The sequence below is a fragment of the Garra rufa genome, chromosome 22 (genome assembly GCF_049309525.1).
Source record: "Garra rufa chromosome 22, GarRuf1.0, whole genome shotgun sequence".
Lineage (NCBI taxonomy): Eukaryota > Metazoa > Chordata > Actinopteri > Cypriniformes > Cyprinidae > Garra > Garra rufa.
Window position 1 is genome coordinate 4,608,179 of NC_133382.1, and position 18,683 is coordinate 4,626,861.

An 18,683-nucleotide genomic window follows, 5' to 3' on the forward strand; every position below is an offset into this window, starting at 1 on the left:
ATTATATGGAGAGAAATCCTGAAATGTTTTCCTCAAAAAACACCATTTCTTTACGACTATAGAAAGAAAGGGTGACAAGGGGGTGAGTACATTACCTGTAAATTCTGAAAGTGAACTACTCCTTTAAACATAAGCAGTAGGACTGTACAGTCTGTTATGCAGCATGCTATTTCCTTGGAGCACATTATATGCTATTGATTATTTATACTGTACATTAACAACATTTCTTTCTCTTCCATCCTGTAGTGGCCGGGATCTCATTCAGATGTCAGGAGAAAAGCCTCGGCTGCTGGTTGCCAGATGTTACAATGCTACGAAAGAAAAAACTTTATGTATAAACCCGATCTGTGACCCTGGACCACAAAACCAGTCTTAAGTAGCACGGATATATTTGCAGCAATAGGCAAAAATGCATTGTATGGGGCAGAATTATTGATTTTTCTTTTATGCCAAAAATCATTAGGATATTAAAATTCCTATCATATTCCTATCAAAACTTTTTTTTTTATTTTTATAATATGCATTGCTAAGAACTTCATTTGGACAACTTTAAAGGTGATTTTCTCAATATTTGGATTTTTTTGCACCCTCAGATTTCAGATTTTCAAACAATTGTATCTCAAACAAATATTGTCCTATTCTAACAAACCATACATCAATAGAAAGTGTATTTATTCAGCTTTCAGATTCTGTAAAAATGGTTTTGTGGTCCATGGTTACATGTAGTGTTTAAGCTCTGCTTCTGTCCTTAAATAGATATGCACCAAGAGTGTCAAAAAAATGGACAAAAACAACTTTTTTAACATTTGGTTTTATATGTACAGGTTGCTTTTTACCATTCTTAATTGTGTGATCCTTGCATTATGATGAAAAAAATATGGAAATGATTAGAATAATTTATGTACATATTATGTGCCTTCAGAACGGACTGCTTTTTAATTTATTGCATATTGTATAAAATAAATGGTTGGCTGCATAGTTTTAGTTTGAAAAACTAAAACATTTTCAATGCTATGCCATTCGTTTATGCAATATGCTTACAGTATGTTGGAAAAAAAGTTTGTGTTTTTGAAAGAGTCTCTGCTTACCTGCATTTATTTGAGCAAAAATAAAGTTCAAATTATGAAATATTATTGCAATTTAAAATAGCTGTTTTTCTCTGTCAATATATTGTAAAATGTAATTTATTTCTGTGATCAAAGCTGAATTTTCAGCATCAAAATTATAGATTTTTCTTTTATGCCAAAAATCATTAGTATAATGAGTTCCATGAAGATATTTTGTAAATTTCCTACCGTAAATATATTGCAATTAATTTTTGATTAGTAATATGCATTTCTAAGAACTTAATTTGGACTTTAAAGGTAATTTTCTAAATATATATATATTTTTTTCACCCTCAGATTCTAGACTTTTAATTAGTTGTATCTGGCCCAAATATAGTCCTATCCTAACTGTATTCAAAATGTATTCGATGACATCCTGATTATCACTTATCCCAAATCCGGTGAGTTTGAGTTTCAACAGGTTTATGCATTGCATGATGCAGATTATTGTAAAAATGTCAGTATTTAACATAAAATATTGGAGTCACTTCATAAATATTGTTAAAATGTGTTTAATTGTATTAAATGTGCACCTGAAGATAATACAAGGTCACTTGAGTGTACTTAAGTATACTTAAATCATTATTTCTTAAAACACTTTAGTAGACTTTTTAAAAGTGCACTGTAATAATGTCAAATTAAAGTAATAATCACGTTGTGGTTTGAAGAATATTTGTAGCAAAATACATTGTACGGGTCAAAATTATTGATTTTTCTTTTATGTCAAACATCATTAGGATAAATCATGTTCCATGAAGATCTTTTGTGCATTTTCTACCATAAATGTATTGAAAATGGAAACAACTGTTTGCACACTATAGCACGGGAGTAAGTATATCAGCAACTATTAGGAGCATGAACTTATTGCACAAGTTGATACAGAAGATTATGACATTCATTTGTTCCTTTACAACTTGACAAACAGTTGCGAAAGAGCCCCGTTTACGATCTATTGAGTGCACATGAAAGTCCAAAAAGAGAACCAGGCTTATTTTACTGAGTTCTCGCGGTATTACAGGGTCTGTATCGTCTGTGAGTTTTAGTTTGCTGTTTATTTGTCGTGTGCTTCAGAACATGACGGAGGCTGAACTGTACTCGGTGTATAAAGGTGTGTACGTGCCCACGCCTTTACACCCTCCAGCAAGTCTGAAATACTATGAGGATTTCACTTTCCGTCCTGATGACATCCTGATTATCACTTATCCCAAATCCGGTGAGTTTCAACAGGTTGATATACATTGCATGATGCAGATTATTGTAAAACGTCAGTATTTAACATGAAATATTGGAGTCACTTCATAAATATTGTGAAAATGTGTTTATGTTGTGTTGAATGTGCACTTGCAGATAGTATAAGGCCACTTGAGTGTACTTAAGTATACTTAAATTATTACTTCTTAACACACTTAAAAAGTGTACTGTTATTATGTCAAATTAAAGTAATAATCAGGTTGTGCTTTGAAGAAGTACACTAAAGCACATAAAAGTAAAGTATGTGAATATAATTTTAGCTGTAGTGTGTTATTTTCAATGAGCTCAATTGCAACTTCATTACAAATGCGTAGTTTGAAATATATTTAAATACACGACATACAAGTTTTATTAGAAATTACATTAAAGTATATGTGACCCTGGAACACAAAACCAATCATAAAGTTTTTTTTATTTTTTTTAATTGAGATTTATACATCACCTGAAAGCTGAATAAACACGCTTTCCATTGATGTATGATTTGTTAGGATAGGAAAATCTGGATTCTAAGGGTTGTAAAAAAAAATTAAGATATTGAGAAAATCGCCTTTAAAGTTGTCCAAATTGTCCAAAAAGTTTTTAGCAATGCATATTACTAATCAAAAAATAAGTTTTGATATATTTACGGTAGGGAATTTACAAAATATTATGAATAATTATAAAATAATTGTGACACATACAGTGTATTTTTTGGCTATTGCTACTTTTGTGGTCCAGGGTCGCATATTTTAGTTTATCTACTTAAAATAAGTGGGTCAAAAAGCACTCTTAGGTTCAACTAATGACATTTAATATAATCTATAATACATTTTTATTTTTTGTTGGTTTCTAACATGCATTTAAGTGTCTGAAAACATTTAGTTAAATACTTTTGACTCACTTTCAAGCGAAATGCAGTCTTTTACTTTTACTGTCTACGTAGGTCTATGCCATATACCTGTCAATTACAGGAAAATTCTTTTAAAATCTAGCGTTTAACGCATATGCCAAGTTTTTATAAATGTGACTCTGGACCCCAAAACCAGTCTTAAGTCGCACGGGTTGCTATATTTGTAGCAATAGCCACAAATACATGATCAGTTTATATGCCAAAAACCATTAGGATATTAAGATTTTGAAGATATTTTGTAAGAACTTATTATCTAAGAACTTCATTTGGACAAATTTAAAGATGATTTTCTCAATATCTAGATTTTTTACATTCCTTAGATACCAAATTTTCCTGTCCTAACACACCATACATCTATGGAAAGCTTATTTATTCCTTCAAAATTGACCCTTCTTACTGGTTTTGTGGTCCAGGGTCACAAACGCACAAATGCTTTTGAAACACTTTTAAGCCTTATCTCAATATTTTTGAAAGAATGTAAGCTTGACCTTTGTTCCACAGGCACAACATGGATGCAGGAGGTGATTCCTCTGATCGTGAGCGACGGTGATTTGACTCCGGTGCTGACGGTGCCAAACTGGGACCGAGCGCCATGGCTGGAGGAACAACGGGCGATTCAGCTCAATCTGGAGGAGAGACCTTCTCCACGCGTCTTTGCAACTCACTTCCATCACAGCATGATGAACGAGTCTTACTTCAAAATAAAACCCAGGGTAAAAACACTCTGAAGAGTCAATAAATCACGCATTGTGTGCTGTTTAATAAAATGCATTAAGAATATTGTGTTTTGCACTGTGCTTCAGGTTCTCTATGTCATGCGTAACCCAAAAGACGTGTTCACATCTTCATATTACTACTATGGAATGGCCTCATACATGGTGAACCCAGGAACCCAAGATGAGTTCATGGAGAAGTTTCTTGATGGAAAAAGTATGGATTTTATTTGCAGTTTACAAATGTTTCTATGAGCTTCTTATTAGAACAAATATAAACTGAAGTACAAAAATGAGACGTGCAACATTATTTGTTCCCATGCATTATTACAAAGCAAGATATCCAACTTTTTGTGATATTGCAATGTTTTTGATCTATAAAGGAATGATTTGAGCATTTAAGCATGATGTCTTTTATTCACAGTCATGTTTGGTTCCTGGTTTGATCATGTCAAAGGCTGGATTAATGCTGAAGAGAAGGAATCCATACTGTACATGTTCTATGAGGAGATGATCGCTGTAAGTAGCTTTTTCACACAGCAGGACTGAACACGCAGCTTCAGTTCATTCATTTTAGTACTTTATGGGTTACTGTAATATTGAGATTTACAGAGAAGGCTTTACTCCTTTTAAAAATTATATTTAAAAAACGACTTACTACTTGGTCAAAAGATTCCAGTATGAAATGTACTTTAAACAGCACAAATCACTCATCAGTGTGTGACCCTATCACTGAGTTTGTCAGGTTATCTCAGAATGACAGCGTGTTGTAACTTTGCTAAGTAGTTCAAGGTCTCTCTGCTGGACCTCTTTCTCGTGTCCTTGTAAACTTAACTGAACTTTGAGATATCCAAAGTCCTCTTAAGTCCTCCAGCAGCACTTCTCTTTCTCATTTCTCAAAGAAAATATTATATACACCAGCAATTAGGCAGCATGATCTTGTATTTTTCATGTTACGCAATAATAAATGGTTTATCAAAGCAAGATCATTTTTATTCTTTTTTGGTGATAGAAAATATCGAAATCCTTGTAAAGCACTTCTTGGTTTCTAACATTTTCAAATCTTTGCCAGGATCTGAAAGGATCTGTGGAGAAAATTGGCAAGTTTCTTGGTAAATCTCTGAGTCCAGATGTGTCGCAGAAGATCGCTGACCACTGCGTCTTCAAGAACATGAAACAAAACAAAATGTCCAACTTTTCTCTGGTTCCAGAGGAATACATGGACCAGAAGAAATCTGAATTCATGAGGAAAGGTAAAATCACATAATTCCGCTTAAAAAGGAAGGACTTAATGAAAAATCTGACATCATTTACTCACTTTGATCACTTCATGCTTTACAAATCACCACAATAGTTTATTAAAAATAGTCCATACCATACCATACCATATTCTAGATGAATTATCCCTTTTACTTCAAAGAATAGTTTCACTTGAATATCATTGACTGTATTAGATTTTTTTTTATTCTTTCAGGAATTGCTGGTGACTGGAAAAATAATTTCACTGAGGCACAAGGGCAGCGGTTTAATGCCGTATACAAAGACAAGATGAAAGATGTGAAATTTAAATTTATGTGGGACTGAAAAGATAACCCTTTTTAATAAAACTTTGGAGCACATTCTCCACAATAGCGAGTTTTTTTTGGAACATTGCTTTAAAAGAGCTTTTTAAATAAAATTTTGTGATTAAAAATATCACAGTACTGGAAATGATTAACAATCATTTTTGTACTGTTTATGTTATGTGTATTCAGAATGGATTGTTGTTTGTATATATGGAATGGTATGTATGGAATAAATGAATGATTGGAAAAAATGCTTAATTGTAGTTTGGTTTTTCAAACTAAATTGTCATTCCTGGTTTTTGGTGCCTTTTGTGTCCCCCAAAAATGCACAAAAGTAAGAACAAATATACAGCGTGGAAAATAAGTATTTGACACATCAGCATTTTTATCAGTAAGGGTATTTCTAAGTGGGCTATTGACACAAAATTTCCACCAGATGTAGCCATTTCTACCCAAAGATTTTCCCCAAGGAGTCAGTGTTTCACATTTTCAACAGTGGGCTCTCAAATTCCTTGATGGGCAGGAATTTTTCCGTTATTTACAAATAAGGAATTATATTCAAAAGGATTCAACACTTCTTTCTAATGCAAGTTCCTCGGAAATTGTGAAGCAGCTTTTTGAGATGCACTCAACTAAATCTATAAGTTTATTCTATAGTGTGCTATCAGAGTATGTTGGCACATCTACTCATTTTATTAAAACGATTTGGGAAAGGGAACTTAATTTTCAAGTACCAGATGAAGATTGGAATATGGTTTGGAAAAATGCAAAAAAAACCTAAGTACATACATTCTCCTCCCCAGCGAAGTAGATTTAGGGCTGAATTCTCTCCTTTCTGTCCCAAATAAAAGACAGAAATAGGTAATCTTACTCATTGTTTGTGGTTCTGTAATAAGATAACAGAGATTCTGGTGGGGGGGGTTCTGAAGAACTGAATAAAAATTTGGGTGTTTCTTTGGTTCCAGAACCAGCATCTTATGTGTTGGGAATGTCTCGTCCTGTAGGTCTTGATAAGTTCATAATTAGGCTTTTTAATTGCCTTATTTTCAGTGCTAAAAAATGTATACTTTTACAATGGATCTCAGATAAAGCTCCCACTGTTAGGATGTGGAATCGAACTATTCTTGAATATGTGTCACTAGATTATTTGACTTGTATTGTACATGAAAAGAGTGGAGTGTTTCATAAAATTTGGGAACCTTTTCTGACATATGTTGATCTTGACATTGCTTCCATCCTGACAAGAGGGTTTGTCTAAGGGTGTCATGGCTGGTTTTGTTGTACTATAATCTGTATTCATTGTCAGTACTTCAAAAATGTTTTTTCTTTTTTCCCGACTTAGTGAATTCCCATGTATACACACATGTAAACCTTGCTTTTTATGTGTGTGAGCTGAAATGTATTATTATTTTATTTTATTGTTGTTTACCTGTTGTTGTCTTTATGTTATCATTATTTTGCAAGCATGTTTCTTTATAATGTGAAAATTAATAAAAACATATATTTAAAAAAACAAGAAGGGTTATATTGACCTATTAAGATTTTGCTTACATCTTCCTTGTAAATATATATATATATATATATATATATATATACACCCCTCCCCCCGTTAAACCATAACTGTGGTTTATCCCACCTGAGTTCAATTTCTCTAGCCACACCTGTTCGCAATCAAGAAATCACTTAAATAGGACCTGCCTGACAAAGTAAAGTAAACCAAAAGATCCTCAAAAGCTACACATCATGTTGAGATTCAAAGAAATTCAGGAACAAATGAGAAAGAAAGTAATTGAGATCTATCAGTCTGGAAAAGGTTATAAAGCCATTTCTAAAGCTCTGGGACTCCAGCGAACCACAGTGAGAGCCATTATCCCCAAATGGCAAAAACATGGAACAGTGGTGAACCTAGGAGTGGCCGGCCGACCAAAATTACCCTAAGATCGACTCATCCAAGAGGTCACAAAAGACCCCACAACAACATCTAAAGAACTGCAGGCCTCTCTTGCCTCAGTTAAGGTCAGTGTCCATGACTCCACCATAAGAAAGAGACTGGGCAAAAATGGCCTGCATGGCAGAGTTCCAAGACGAAAACCGCTGCTGAGCAAAAAGAACATAAAGGCTCGTCTCCGTTTTGCCAGAACACATCTTGACGATCCCCAAGACTTTTGGGAAAATACTCTGTGGACTGACGAGACAAAAGTTTAACTTTTTGGAAGGCGTAAAAGTTGCACAGCATTTCAGAAAAAGAACATCATACCAACAGTAAAATCTGGTGGTGGTAGTGTGATGGTCTGGGGCTGTTTTGCTGCTTCTGGACCTGGAAGACTTGCTGTGATAAAAGGAACCATGAATTCTGCTGTCAACCAAAAAATCCTGAAGGACAATGTCCAGCCATCTGTTCATGACCTCAAGCTGAAGCAAACTTGGGTTCTGCAGCAGGACAATGATACAAAACACATCAGCAAATCCACAAATATATATACAATTATAACAATATTTCAAGTATGATTGAATCAACTTTTTTATGTAAAAGGCAAAAAGTTGATCAAGGATTCATTAGTTTGAAAAGATACTAATCAGCACATGATTAGCTAGCACAGTTCTGAACAGTTGTACACATAAAAAAACTAAATGTGATTAAATAACTCCAAAAAAGTGTTTTGAGTAATAGAAAAATGGTGTTCGGTATAGTGACATTCTTAAAAAAAATAAAGTTACAGTAAAATCTTTTAAGAATGTCCAGGGTGGACATCTTACATTTAGTTTTTTTTTTAAATGCTTATTGATGCTTTTTAATTTGCCTAAGCTTGGCCATGATGGCCAAACGGTTATAACATACACAAAAAAATACATGCTAATGTAGACATTTTGACAGTAACAAAACAAGTCTGTCAAAAATGTTTCTGCACACTCACTGTAGGCCTACTGATATTTCTAAAGTCTGTGGTGTATAACCACATGCATGTTTTGCAATTTTTGGGCTGGCCCCTGATGGAGCCACCACTGATAATTTAAGTTTGAGAGCGCAGTTTTATAAAATATGTTATAATAAGTGTACATTTGAGTACATATGAGATGTGTTCAGTTGAAACACCTTAAATAACTTGCATACACAGAAACCCTGCAGCCATGATTTTTGCTTCACACGTGTATTAGTTCTCTTTAATCCTGGGAAATCTGAAATATTTGCGTCTTTCCACTTTAAAGATATCGACAAAAGTTTTTTTTTTCCAAGGTGAGATTTTCATTTCACCATGTCCTTTCCACAATTAATAGCTTATTGTTCTTTTATGATTCTTAAGATTAACATATTCACAGCCAGTGTTTGGGGTAATGCATTACAAGTAACGTAAGTTACGTAATAATATTACTTTTTCCAAGTAACTACTAAAGTAACGCATTACCTTTTAAATAAAAAGAAAATATCTGAGTTAATTTTTCAAATAAGTACACTAGATACTTCCTCCCTCATTTATTGATTAAAAGCTCTCCTGTCCCCATGTTGAGAGAACTCTTGAGTAAGATGTTACTTTAGTTCTAGAATAAATGTGAACATGCTCACTTACTAAAAAATAGATACAGTATTTCTCAAAATGAATAAAAACTGCGTCTTTCCACTTTAAAATTCAACGCAAACCTACAATAATTAAATATGTTAAATAATACAAATATCCTTTATGGATTTAATCCCATTTTATTAACCGATGTCTTTGCTGCCGACCTTCGATGATCCAATTCATCCATACTGATAAGCAAAAATTACTCAAGATAATATAACATTTGTTTTCCCTTTTTTTTTTTTGCTGAAGAGTTGACATTTTTTCTTCTCCCGTCTACTAATTTACTTTTCTCTAAGCCTGAAGCTTTTGCTGTTAATAAGTCTTTACATTTGCCAAAAATAGAACGTTTTATATTAAAAACAAACAAGCAAGCCCTGCCCAGATTTAAAAAGTAAGGCAAAAGTAACTTAACACATTACTTTACATAAAAAGTAACTATAACGTAATCAGTTACTTTTTAGGGAGTAACTCAATGTTATAATGCATTACTTTTAAAAGTAACTTTCCCCAACACTGCTTATGGCTATTATCAATTCATGATATTTTACTACACAAACAAAAGAAATATGTGACCCTGGACCACAAAACCAGTCTTAAGTCGCTGGGGTATATTTGTAGCAATAGCCAAAAATACATTGCATGGGTCAAAATTTTTGATTTTTCTTTTATGCCAAAAATCATTAGGAAATTAAGTAAAGATCATGTTCCATGAAGATTTTTTGTAAAATTCCTACTGTAAATATATCAAAATGTAATTTTTGATTTGTAAAATGCATTGTTAAGAACTTAATTTGGACAACTTTAAAGGTGATTTTCTCAGTATTTTGATTTTTTTGCACCCTCAGATTCCTGATTTTCAAATAGATTTATCTCGGCCAAATATAGTTCTATCCTAACAAACTATGCATCAATAGAAAGCTTATTTATTGAGCTTTCATATGATGTATAAATCTCAGTTTTGTAAAATTTTACCTTATGACTGGTTTTGTGGTCCAGGGTCACATATGTGAAAAATCACTTCATTTCAGCATCTAAAAAAGCAGAGAGTGTCTTTACTGTAGGCTACTCAGTCTACAAGAGGGTGTGCTTCTGCTGCTAACACTAAAGGGAATAATTTTAAGTAGCATTCAAAAGCATAAAGCATACATTTATTTGCTTAATTTGCTTTACAAACAGTTGCAAAAGAGTTTACTATACTATGTGCTGCTTATAGTGGCTACATGAATGGAGGAGATCAGTAGAAACATCATCACTGCGCATTCCAGGAGTTCTCGCGGTGTCACGTGATCTACTTTGGCTGTGACTTTAGTTTGCGGTTTATTTGCTTCAAAATCCGGAGAAATGACGGAAGCTGAGCTGTACTCGGTGTATAAAGATGTGTACGTCCCTACGCATTTACACCCTCCAGAATGTCTGAAATACTATGAGGAGTTCACTTTCCGTCCGGACGACATCCTGATCGTCACTTACCCTAAATCCGGTGAGTTTTATGACTTTGCGATGCAGACTATAGAGATCGCTAATGTGTCGTCATCATGACGTATTCTCAGTGGGGAACGCAAAGCATTTTGGGAATCCGCGGCACAAACATTAGGCGCCAGACTTTGATTGCATGGAGGGAAGAGTTTAAGATGCCGTCTACCTGCTGTGTTATATGCTGCAATAGTCGTTCTCACGATAGAAGTGGCTTAAAGCAGCGGTTCCCAATTCCAGTCCTCGCGCCCCACCGCTCTGCACATTTTGCATGTTTCTCTTAGTTAACACATCTGATTCAGAAAACCAGCTCATTAGAAGTGAAGTCCGTGCAGGAACTGCGATCCGATTGACATGGTCCCTGCAAAGTGTTCATTGCTCCCTGCTCCCTAAGCGGGGGAAATCTGTTTACTATACTTCGAAACATTCATTCACATATTTGCGCTACGCCACCGCATGTAGCGTCTTCACACACAGATTAAACTTACTAGAGAAGTGTGACATAAGTGCATCTGTAAATAAATGCATTTTAAATTTACGTCTTGCACGCTTTAATGACCTTCAAATGGAGCACATACGCTCGCTTCGAACTAATGAATAATGGCGGAATAATGATGTCCATTTCGAAGGGCAGTAACGTTGGAATAGAACAAACATCGGAAGCGATGCGTGAAACACAAAAAATGTGCAGAGCGGTGGGGTCGCGAGGACTGAAATTGGGAACCGCTGGCTTAAAGCTTAAGAACCAGGGGCCACAGCCAACTTAATGCAAAAGATGTGGAAGAGACCAGGAAGTTAGCTCATGTCAGGATCCACGTGGAGCGAGTGATAGGGTGTCTGCGCTCTAAGTTTAACATATTAAATGACACAATACGCCTGGGATTTGTGGTGCCTTGTGAGGGGGAGGATAAGACTTTGCTGGATAAAATTGTGGTTGTGTGCTGTGCTTTGACCAATATGTGTCCAAGTATTGTTGTGAAGCCATCGTGTTAGATTAATACACCATGCTCACATCTAATACGTAATTTTTTGTTGTTTTCCAAAAGATTTTGTAATGTCTCTTCTCACATGTAATGATTTTTAGCCATCTCTGTAAATAAAATACACAAAGACTGAATGAAATTCTGTCTCCTTTATCTTTATTAACACAATTACAAACTCAATTACATAACTTGAATAGTAGTAACTGGTAGTTGGGCAACAATTTGACGTCCCTTGACCAGTCGCTCTGCTCGTAAGGATCCAGTCCTTTGATTCCCTTTATTTTCTCGTCAATTCTCGTTTTTGCATTCGGATTTAGTTTTAGGCGGTATGGTCCGACAATGTTTTCTTTAGCCCTCTGCATTTTGTAGGATTATATTCTGTTTTTTACGTTAAATTTTAAGTATTTTCATGCCAGAATACTAGCCTGCTATACCAACCGGGCCAAACATACCCATAATTCTTTGCGTTCTGAAGAGGTTGCCGCCCATTTGGTCACATGTCTGAGCGATCTCTATTGTAGGAGTTTGACACAGCAGATAGCAGCCTAACCTGTAATGCGTGTTTTTTTGTACTCCGTAAAGCCTGCAGCTATTTACCGTGGTAACCACATGGTAACAATGGTTAAGCTTTACAACAAGGTTAACCGACATTCAATGATAAGCAATGCATTTGTTACAGTACATAAATTAAATATATCTATTTTAGTGTTTACGTATTTTATTTCGTTTTTATTGTATAATAGTTTATTATTATTGTACATTTTTAATTATTTGTTAGCTTTTATCAACTCAAACCCACTGCAGTTCTTACATTAACTCTTGAGAAACTGCAGCTATGTGTTTTTTTTTTTTTTACCCATTTCATGATGCTGACTTCAAAGAACGAAATATAATTGATTTCCATTGATGTTGGTTTGTTAGGATAGGACAGTATTTGGCCAAGATACAACTATTTGAAAATCTGGAATCTGAGGGTGCAAAAAAAAAAAAAAAAAAAAAAAAAAAACTTTAGTTTGGGTATTTATGGTTGGAACTTTAATAAATATCTTCATGGAACATGATCTTTTCTTAATATCCTGATGATTTTTGGCATAAAAGAAAAATCGATCATTTTAACCCATACAATGTGCTACTTAAGACTGGTACATTTAACGGTAAGTTTTAAACAGGTAAGGTAAAATGTAATCTAAAGTAATCTACTAATCATACTAACTACTACGTTACTAACATAATATACCCAGCACTCCAAAAACATCTAATTAATTAAATGTGTTACTTGCAGTCTCTTATTATTAGTAATTATTTGTGAAATTAGTTAGGAATTTCTGAGGGAAAGATGTTTCTAAACTAACATGCAACTTTTAAATAATATATGTGACCCTGGACCACAAAACCACTCTAAGATTTTTCAAATAGTTGTATCTCGGCCAAAATATTGTCCTATTCTAAAAAAGCAACATTCATGAAAAGCTTATTTATTCAGCTTTCAGATGATGTTTAAATCTCAATTGACAACTATGTGTGGTTTTGTGGTCCAGGGTCACATAGAAAAGTCTGAGATTAATGCCTAATGCTTTAGAAGCATTCTTCATTAACTAATGCAGTTAACTAATGTTAGCAAACAACTAGATTTTAGTGAAAAAATACAATAGAATTCTGGAAGAAACTGTAATAGTAAAAAGTGTACATTTTGGGCCAAAGTGGTTTCACTCAATAACTGTAAGTTACTCTAACAAAATAGCTGTTGCTTGCAAAAAATGCATTGGGGTTATGCTTGTAAACTAAAATAAACGCAGAAAGACCGTTTTTGTTCTACGTTGTCTGTTTTCACATCCACATACCCTTGTTTCATAACAAAACCTGCGATGGAACGTTGGCTGTGCATGTTATTACCTGTTTAAATGAGTTCATTGTATTATTAACCGGGCAGATCATGTGGGTCAGTGTCATTTGATAGTCAAAAACAACTTTAGACTTTAAAATGCATGTGCCAAGTTTTTATAAATGCACTCTTTGTTGGTTCTAAAACACCTTAAAGCCACATTTCTATGCTTGAGTGAAAGTAAGCTTGACCTGTGACCTTTGTTCCACAGGCACAACATGGATGCAGGAGGTGATTCCTCTGATCGTGAGCGACGGTGATTTGACTCCGGTGCTGACGGTGCCAAACTGGGACCGAGTGCCATGGCTGGAGGAGCACCGGGCGATCCTGCTCAATCTGGAGGAGAGACCTTCTCCACGCATTTTCGCAACTCACTTCCATCACAGCATGATGAACGAGTCTTACTTCAAAATAAAGCCCAGGGTAAAAACACTCTGAAGAGTGAATAAATCACGCATTGTGATGCATTAAGAATATTGTACACTTCACTCTTTGCTTCAGGTTCTCTATGTCATGCGTGACCCAAAAGACGTGTTCACATCCTCATATTACTACTATGGAATGGCCTCATACTTGGTGAACCCAGGAACCCAAGATGAGTTCATGGAGAAGTTTCTTGATGGAAAAAGTATGGATTTCATCTCTTTTTTACATTTACAGGTTACAAATGTTTCTATTAGCTTCTTATTAGAGCAAACTTAAACCGAAGTACAAAAGTGAGGCGTGCATATCTGTTCTCATTGTTGTTACCAAGCAAGATGTTGGGGAAAGTTACTTTTAAAAGTAATGCATTACAACATTGAATTACTCCCTAAAAAAGTAACTAATTAAGTTACTTTTTATGGAAAGTAATGCGTTACGTTACTTTTGCGTTATTTTTTAAATCTGGGAAAGGCTTGTTTGTTTTTTAATATAAAAAGTTATATTTTTTTGTCAATTTTAAAAGCCTTTTCACACCAAAAGCCTCAGGCTTAGTAAAAAGTAAATTCACGTCTGTACGGTAGACCACAGAAGGAAAAAGTAAACTCTTCAGCAATAAAAACGGAAAACAAATGTTAGATTATCTTGAGTAATTTTTGCTTATTAGTATGGATGAATTGGATCATTAAAGGTTGGCAGCAAAGACATTGGTTAATAAAATGGGATTAAATGCATAAAGGATATTTGTATTATTTAAGATTTAATTATTGCAGGTTTGAGACTGTTTTTATTCCTTTTGAGGAATACGGTATCTGTTTATTTAGTGAGTGAGATTTAGTTCTAGAACTAAAGTAACATCTTACTCACGATTTCTCTCAACATGGGGACAGGAGAGCTTTTAATCAGTAAATGGGGAAAAACTGAGATATATTTTTTTATTTCAATTAAAAAGTAATGCGCTACTTTACTAGTTACTTGGAAAAAGTAATATTATTACGTAACTTGCGTTACTTGTAATCCGTTACCCCCAACACTGGTTGTAATATGCAATATGCTTTTTGTGATATTGCAATGTCTTTGTTTTATAAAGGAATGATTTGAGCATATATTTTATTCGCAGTCATGTTCGGTTCCTGGTTTGATCATGTGAAAAGCTGGATTAATGCTGAAGAGAAGGAATCCATACTGTACATGTTCTATGAGGAGATGATCGCTGTAAGTAGCTTCTTCACAAAGCAGGACTGAACACGCAGCTTCAGTTCATTATTTTTACTTGTTCTGTAAAAAAGTTCATGGGTTTCTATAACCTTGTCATAACAATAAATATTGAGGGTAAACTTGTTGGCGGCGATAGCCGTGTGGTTAGCGCGCTGACATATAGCCCGACTCAAGGACCTTTCCCGATCCCGCCCCCTATCTCTCTCCCACTTCACTTCCTGTCCTATCTGATCTGTCCTATCATAATAAAGGTAAAAACGGCCAAAAAATAAATCTTTAAAAAAAAAAATATTGCGGGTAAACTGGTTTGGCTTGCTCATGAACAAGACTTCACTTGTGCTCCAGTCCAATGTTTTCCTCCTCTTCATCTTTAAAGGAATAGTTCAACCAAAAGTGAAATTTTTTTGCAATTTTTTACAATGCAAAATATTAAGTATTAATTATTAACACATTTTATTTTATTTTACATGAGTTTGTTTTTATTCTACCTTTTGCTAGTAGGCTTTTTGTCCTTCCACAAACTAAAGCTTAGGTAGTTCTGGAGATTTTGTCTTTGACCTTGAGGAAAAACCTGTTTGTTTTTTCTGACATTTTTATGTTCAGATTTTGCATTTTATCTTAAGCTAGACAGGGCATTAAATACTGAAATCCTTGCAAAGTTCTTCTTGGTTTCTAACATGTGATCACATAAATCTTTGTCAGGATCTGAAAGGATCTGTGGAGAAAATTGGCAAGTTTCTTGGTAAATCTCTGAGTCCAGATGTGTTGCAGAAGATCGCTGACCACTGCGTCTTCAAGAACATGAAACAAAACAACATGTCCAACTTTTCTCTGGTTCCAGAGGAATACATGGACCAAAAGAAATCTGAATTCATGAGGAAAGGTAACATATGCAATACCCGAATAATTCTTAAGTGATTGGCAAAAATTAAAAATGTGACATAATTTACTCACTTACTGTCAGGCTTCAAAAAGTCAGCAAAAGCACCATAAATAGTATTATAAAAGTAGTCTATATTACATGTTAACTGTGATATATACTATTTTACAGTGGTTTTTTATTTAGTGATAGTTGTTCATGAGTGCCTTGTTTGTCCTGAACAGTTAAACTGCCTGCCGTTCTTTAGAAAAACCCTTCAGGTCCCACAAATTCTTTGGTTTTCCAGCATTTTTGTGTAATTGAACCCTTTCCAGCAATGGCTGTATGATTTTGAGAACCGTCTTTTCAAACTGAGGACAACTGAGGGACTCATATGCAACTATTACAGAAGGTTCAAACACTCACTGATGCTCCAGAAGTAGAAAAGATGCATTAAGAGCCAGGGGGTGAAAACATTTGGAATTTGAAGATCAGGATAAATTTAACTTACTTTGTCTTCTGGGAAACATGTAAGTATCGTCTGTAGCTTCTGAAGGGCAGTACAAAATGAAAAAAATATGATATTTAGGCAAAATAAGAAAAATGTACACATCTTCATTCTGTTCAAAAGTTTTCACCCCAGCTCTTAATGCATGTTTTCTCCTTCTGGAGCATCAGTGAGTGTTTGAACCTTCTGTAATAGTTTCAGATGAGTCCCTCAGTTGTCCTCAGTGTGAAAAGATGGATCTCAAAATCATACAGTCATTGTTGGAAAGGGTTCAAATACACAAAAATGCTGAAAAAACACAGAATTTGTGGGACCTGAAGGATTTTTCTGAAGAACAGCAGGCAGTTTAACTGGTCAGGACAAACAAGGGACTCATAAACAACTATCACTAAACAAAAACGCAGCTGTGGATCATTCAGGTAACAACACAGTATTAAGAGTCAAGGGGGTGTAAAATTTTGAATGCCTTAATTTTTATAAATTCAGCTATTATTTTCTCTTGAGGACTAAATGTAAACGTCTTTTATGTGAAGTATCTTATTCAGGTCAGTACTAAATAAAAAACAACATGCATTTTTAAACCTTTGACTTCAACTGTTGATTGTATCCAGATGTGCCGTATTTACTCAGGACTAGTTGTCTTGTTTTTCTCTGTAAGGAATTGCTGGTGACTGGAAGAATCTGTTCACTGAGGCCCAAGAGCAGCGATTTAATGCCGTATACAAAGAAAAGATGAAAGATGTGACGTTCAAGTTTATGTGGGACTAAAAAATACATACTTGCTTTTAATGAGGCACATTAACCCGTCTATAACAGACAGTTTTTATGTTATTTTATATAAATCTCCTATGTATATCACTGTTTTTCTAACAAAATTATGCAGAAAAAAATGTCTATGCACTTTAAGTACCTCTGTTATACTGATCAGTAATTCCTTTTACTACTTTATTTAAAAAAGCCAATCATAAATGCATGTATTACTAATAAATAATTAATTTGATGATATTCATATATAATTTATAATCATTTTTAAGCATTTGTTGCATGCATTTTATTCATAAGTCTAATAAATGCATAGTTTATACAAAATGTTGGGTAATTTACTCATTATTTAAAAAGTAATTACTGCTAGCTTTTAATAATATCTTCAACAGTGTACTCTCTATAATAAGTATTACATTACTTATTACTAATTACCAGTGTTGGGGAAAGTTACTTTTAAAAGTAATGCATTACAACATTGAGTTACTCTTTAAAAAAGTAACTAATTACGTTACTTAGTTACTTTTTATGGAAAGTAATGCGTTATGTTACCTTTTAAATCTGGGCAGGGCTTATTTGTTTTTAATATAAAAAGCTATATTTTGGGCAAATGTAAAAGCCTTTTCACAGCAAAAGCCTCAGGCTTAGAGAAAAGTAAATTAACGTCTGTACAGTAGACCGCAGAAGAAAAAATGTCAACTTTTCAGCAATAAAAAAGGGAAAATAAATGTTAGATTATCTTGAGTAATTTTTGCTTATTAGTATGGATGAATTGGATCATCGAAGATCGGCAGCAAAGACATTGGTTAATAAAATGGGACTAAACACATAAAGGATATTTGTATTATTTAACATTTAATTATTGCAGGTTTGTGTTGAATTTCACTGTTTTTATTCATTTTGAGGAACACTGTATCTGTTTTTTTAGTGTGTGAGATGAATTAATGCATGTTCACATTTATTCTAGAACTAAAGTAACATCTTACTCACGATTTCTCTCATCATGGGGACAGGAGAGCTTTTAATTAATAAATTGGAGAAAAATAAGTAAATGCTATATCAATCTTGACCAGTTAAACAATACAAAGATAGATATGAAAGTCCAAGAAGTAACTGTACTTTAATAACAAAAAAAAGGAGTAATTCTTTACCTTTTCAATGGAAAAATAATGAAACGTGACATTAATAAATTACTTAGTAATGCATTTACACCCAGCACTGTTTACAGTGACTGTTGTAAATGTAAACAAGCAGGATACTTTCCACAACACTAGAGGGCGGCGGCGCTGCGCTAATGTGAAACGCCAACAGCGCCGAAGCAAAGAAGAAGAAGCTTAGAAACAACTCGCGCTATGGTTGCGGCTCTGAGAGGGAATAAATCCGGAGTCAGACTCATTCACGTATTTATCGTTCAAGTAGCTAAAATATATTACAAGAGAACAGACTGTAGCCACTATTCTGCGTTATTAGATGTTTTAAATATATATTTTAAGG

At 34.3% G+C, this 18,683-nt stretch overlaps 3 protein-coding genes across 4 annotated transcripts in view; all 3 read left to right on the top strand.

Moving 5' to 3' along the window:
- The window catches only part of LOC141297842 (ras-associating and dilute domain-containing protein-like), a 46,294-nt gene extending 44,796 nt beyond the window's left edge, over positions 1–1,498 (top strand). The window contains exon 16 of the mRNA XM_073828306.1: positions 247–1,498. Coding sequence (XP_073684407.1) covers positions 247–376 — 130 coding nt within the window. The 3' untranslated portion in view covers positions 377–1,498. The remainder of the gene's footprint in view (positions 1–246) is intronic.
- Positions 1,499–2,116: 618 nt separating this feature from the next.
- LOC141298027 (sulfotransferase 2B1-like) lies at positions 2,117–6,972 on the top strand. Its single transcript, XM_073828530.1, has 6 exons — positions 2,117–2,319; positions 3,748–3,959; positions 4,050–4,176; positions 4,384–4,478; positions 5,032–5,212; positions 5,434–6,972. Exons 1-6 carry the CDS (start codon positions 2,181–2,183, stop codon positions 5,541–5,543), a joined length of 864 nt encoding a protein of 287 aa, XP_073684631.1. The 5' UTR covers positions 2,117–2,180; the 3' UTR covers positions 5,544–6,972.
- A 3,412-nt stretch (positions 6,973–10,384) lies between these two features.
- LOC141298100 (sulfotransferase 2B1-like) lies at positions 10,385–17,554 on the top strand. 2 transcript variants are annotated; one of them, XM_073828610.1, is made up of 6 exons: positions 10,385–10,564; positions 13,634–13,845; positions 13,924–14,050; positions 14,963–15,057; positions 15,763–15,943; positions 17,064–17,554. In XM_073828610.1, the coding sequence occupies exons 1-6, from the start codon at positions 10,426–10,428 to the stop codon at positions 17,096–17,098; spliced, it is 789 nt and encodes a 262-aa protein (XP_073684711.1). In that variant the 5' UTR covers positions 10,385–10,425; the 3' UTR covers positions 17,099–17,554. The 2 variants fall into 2 exon arrangements, with proteins under 2 accessions (XP_073684711.1, XP_073684710.1); XM_073828609.1 differs by having other exon boundaries at positions 10,387–10,564; positions 17,086–17,553.
- The last annotated feature ends 1,129 nt before the right edge of the window (positions 17,555–18,683 follow it).

Excerpts from the sequence above, each read along its gene's own strand:
- LOC141298100 (XM_073828609.1), top strand. The coding sequence starts at position 10,426 with ATGACGGAAGCTGAGCTGTACTCGGTGTATAAAGATGTGTACGTCCCT. Across the intron at positions 10,565-13,633 it reads CGTCACTTACCCTAAATCCG|GCACAACATGGATGCAGGAG; the intron begins GTGAGTTTTATG and ends TTTGTTCCACAG. Across the intron at positions 13,846-13,923 it reads ACTTCAAAATAAAGCCCAGG|GTTCTCTATGTCATGCGTGA; the intron begins GTAAAAACACTC and ends TCTTTGCTTCAG.
- LOC141298027 (XM_073828530.1), top strand. The coding sequence starts at position 2,181 with ATGACGGAGGCTGAACTGTACTCGGTGTATAAAGGTGTGTACGTGCCC. Across the intron at positions 2,320-3,747 it reads TATCACTTATCCCAAATCCG|GCACAACATGGATGCAGGAG; the intron begins GTGAGTTTCAAC and ends TTTGTTCCACAG. Across the intron at positions 5,213-5,433 it reads ATCTGAATTCATGAGGAAAG|GAATTGCTGGTGACTGGAAA; the intron begins GTAAAATCACAT and ends TTATTCTTTCAG.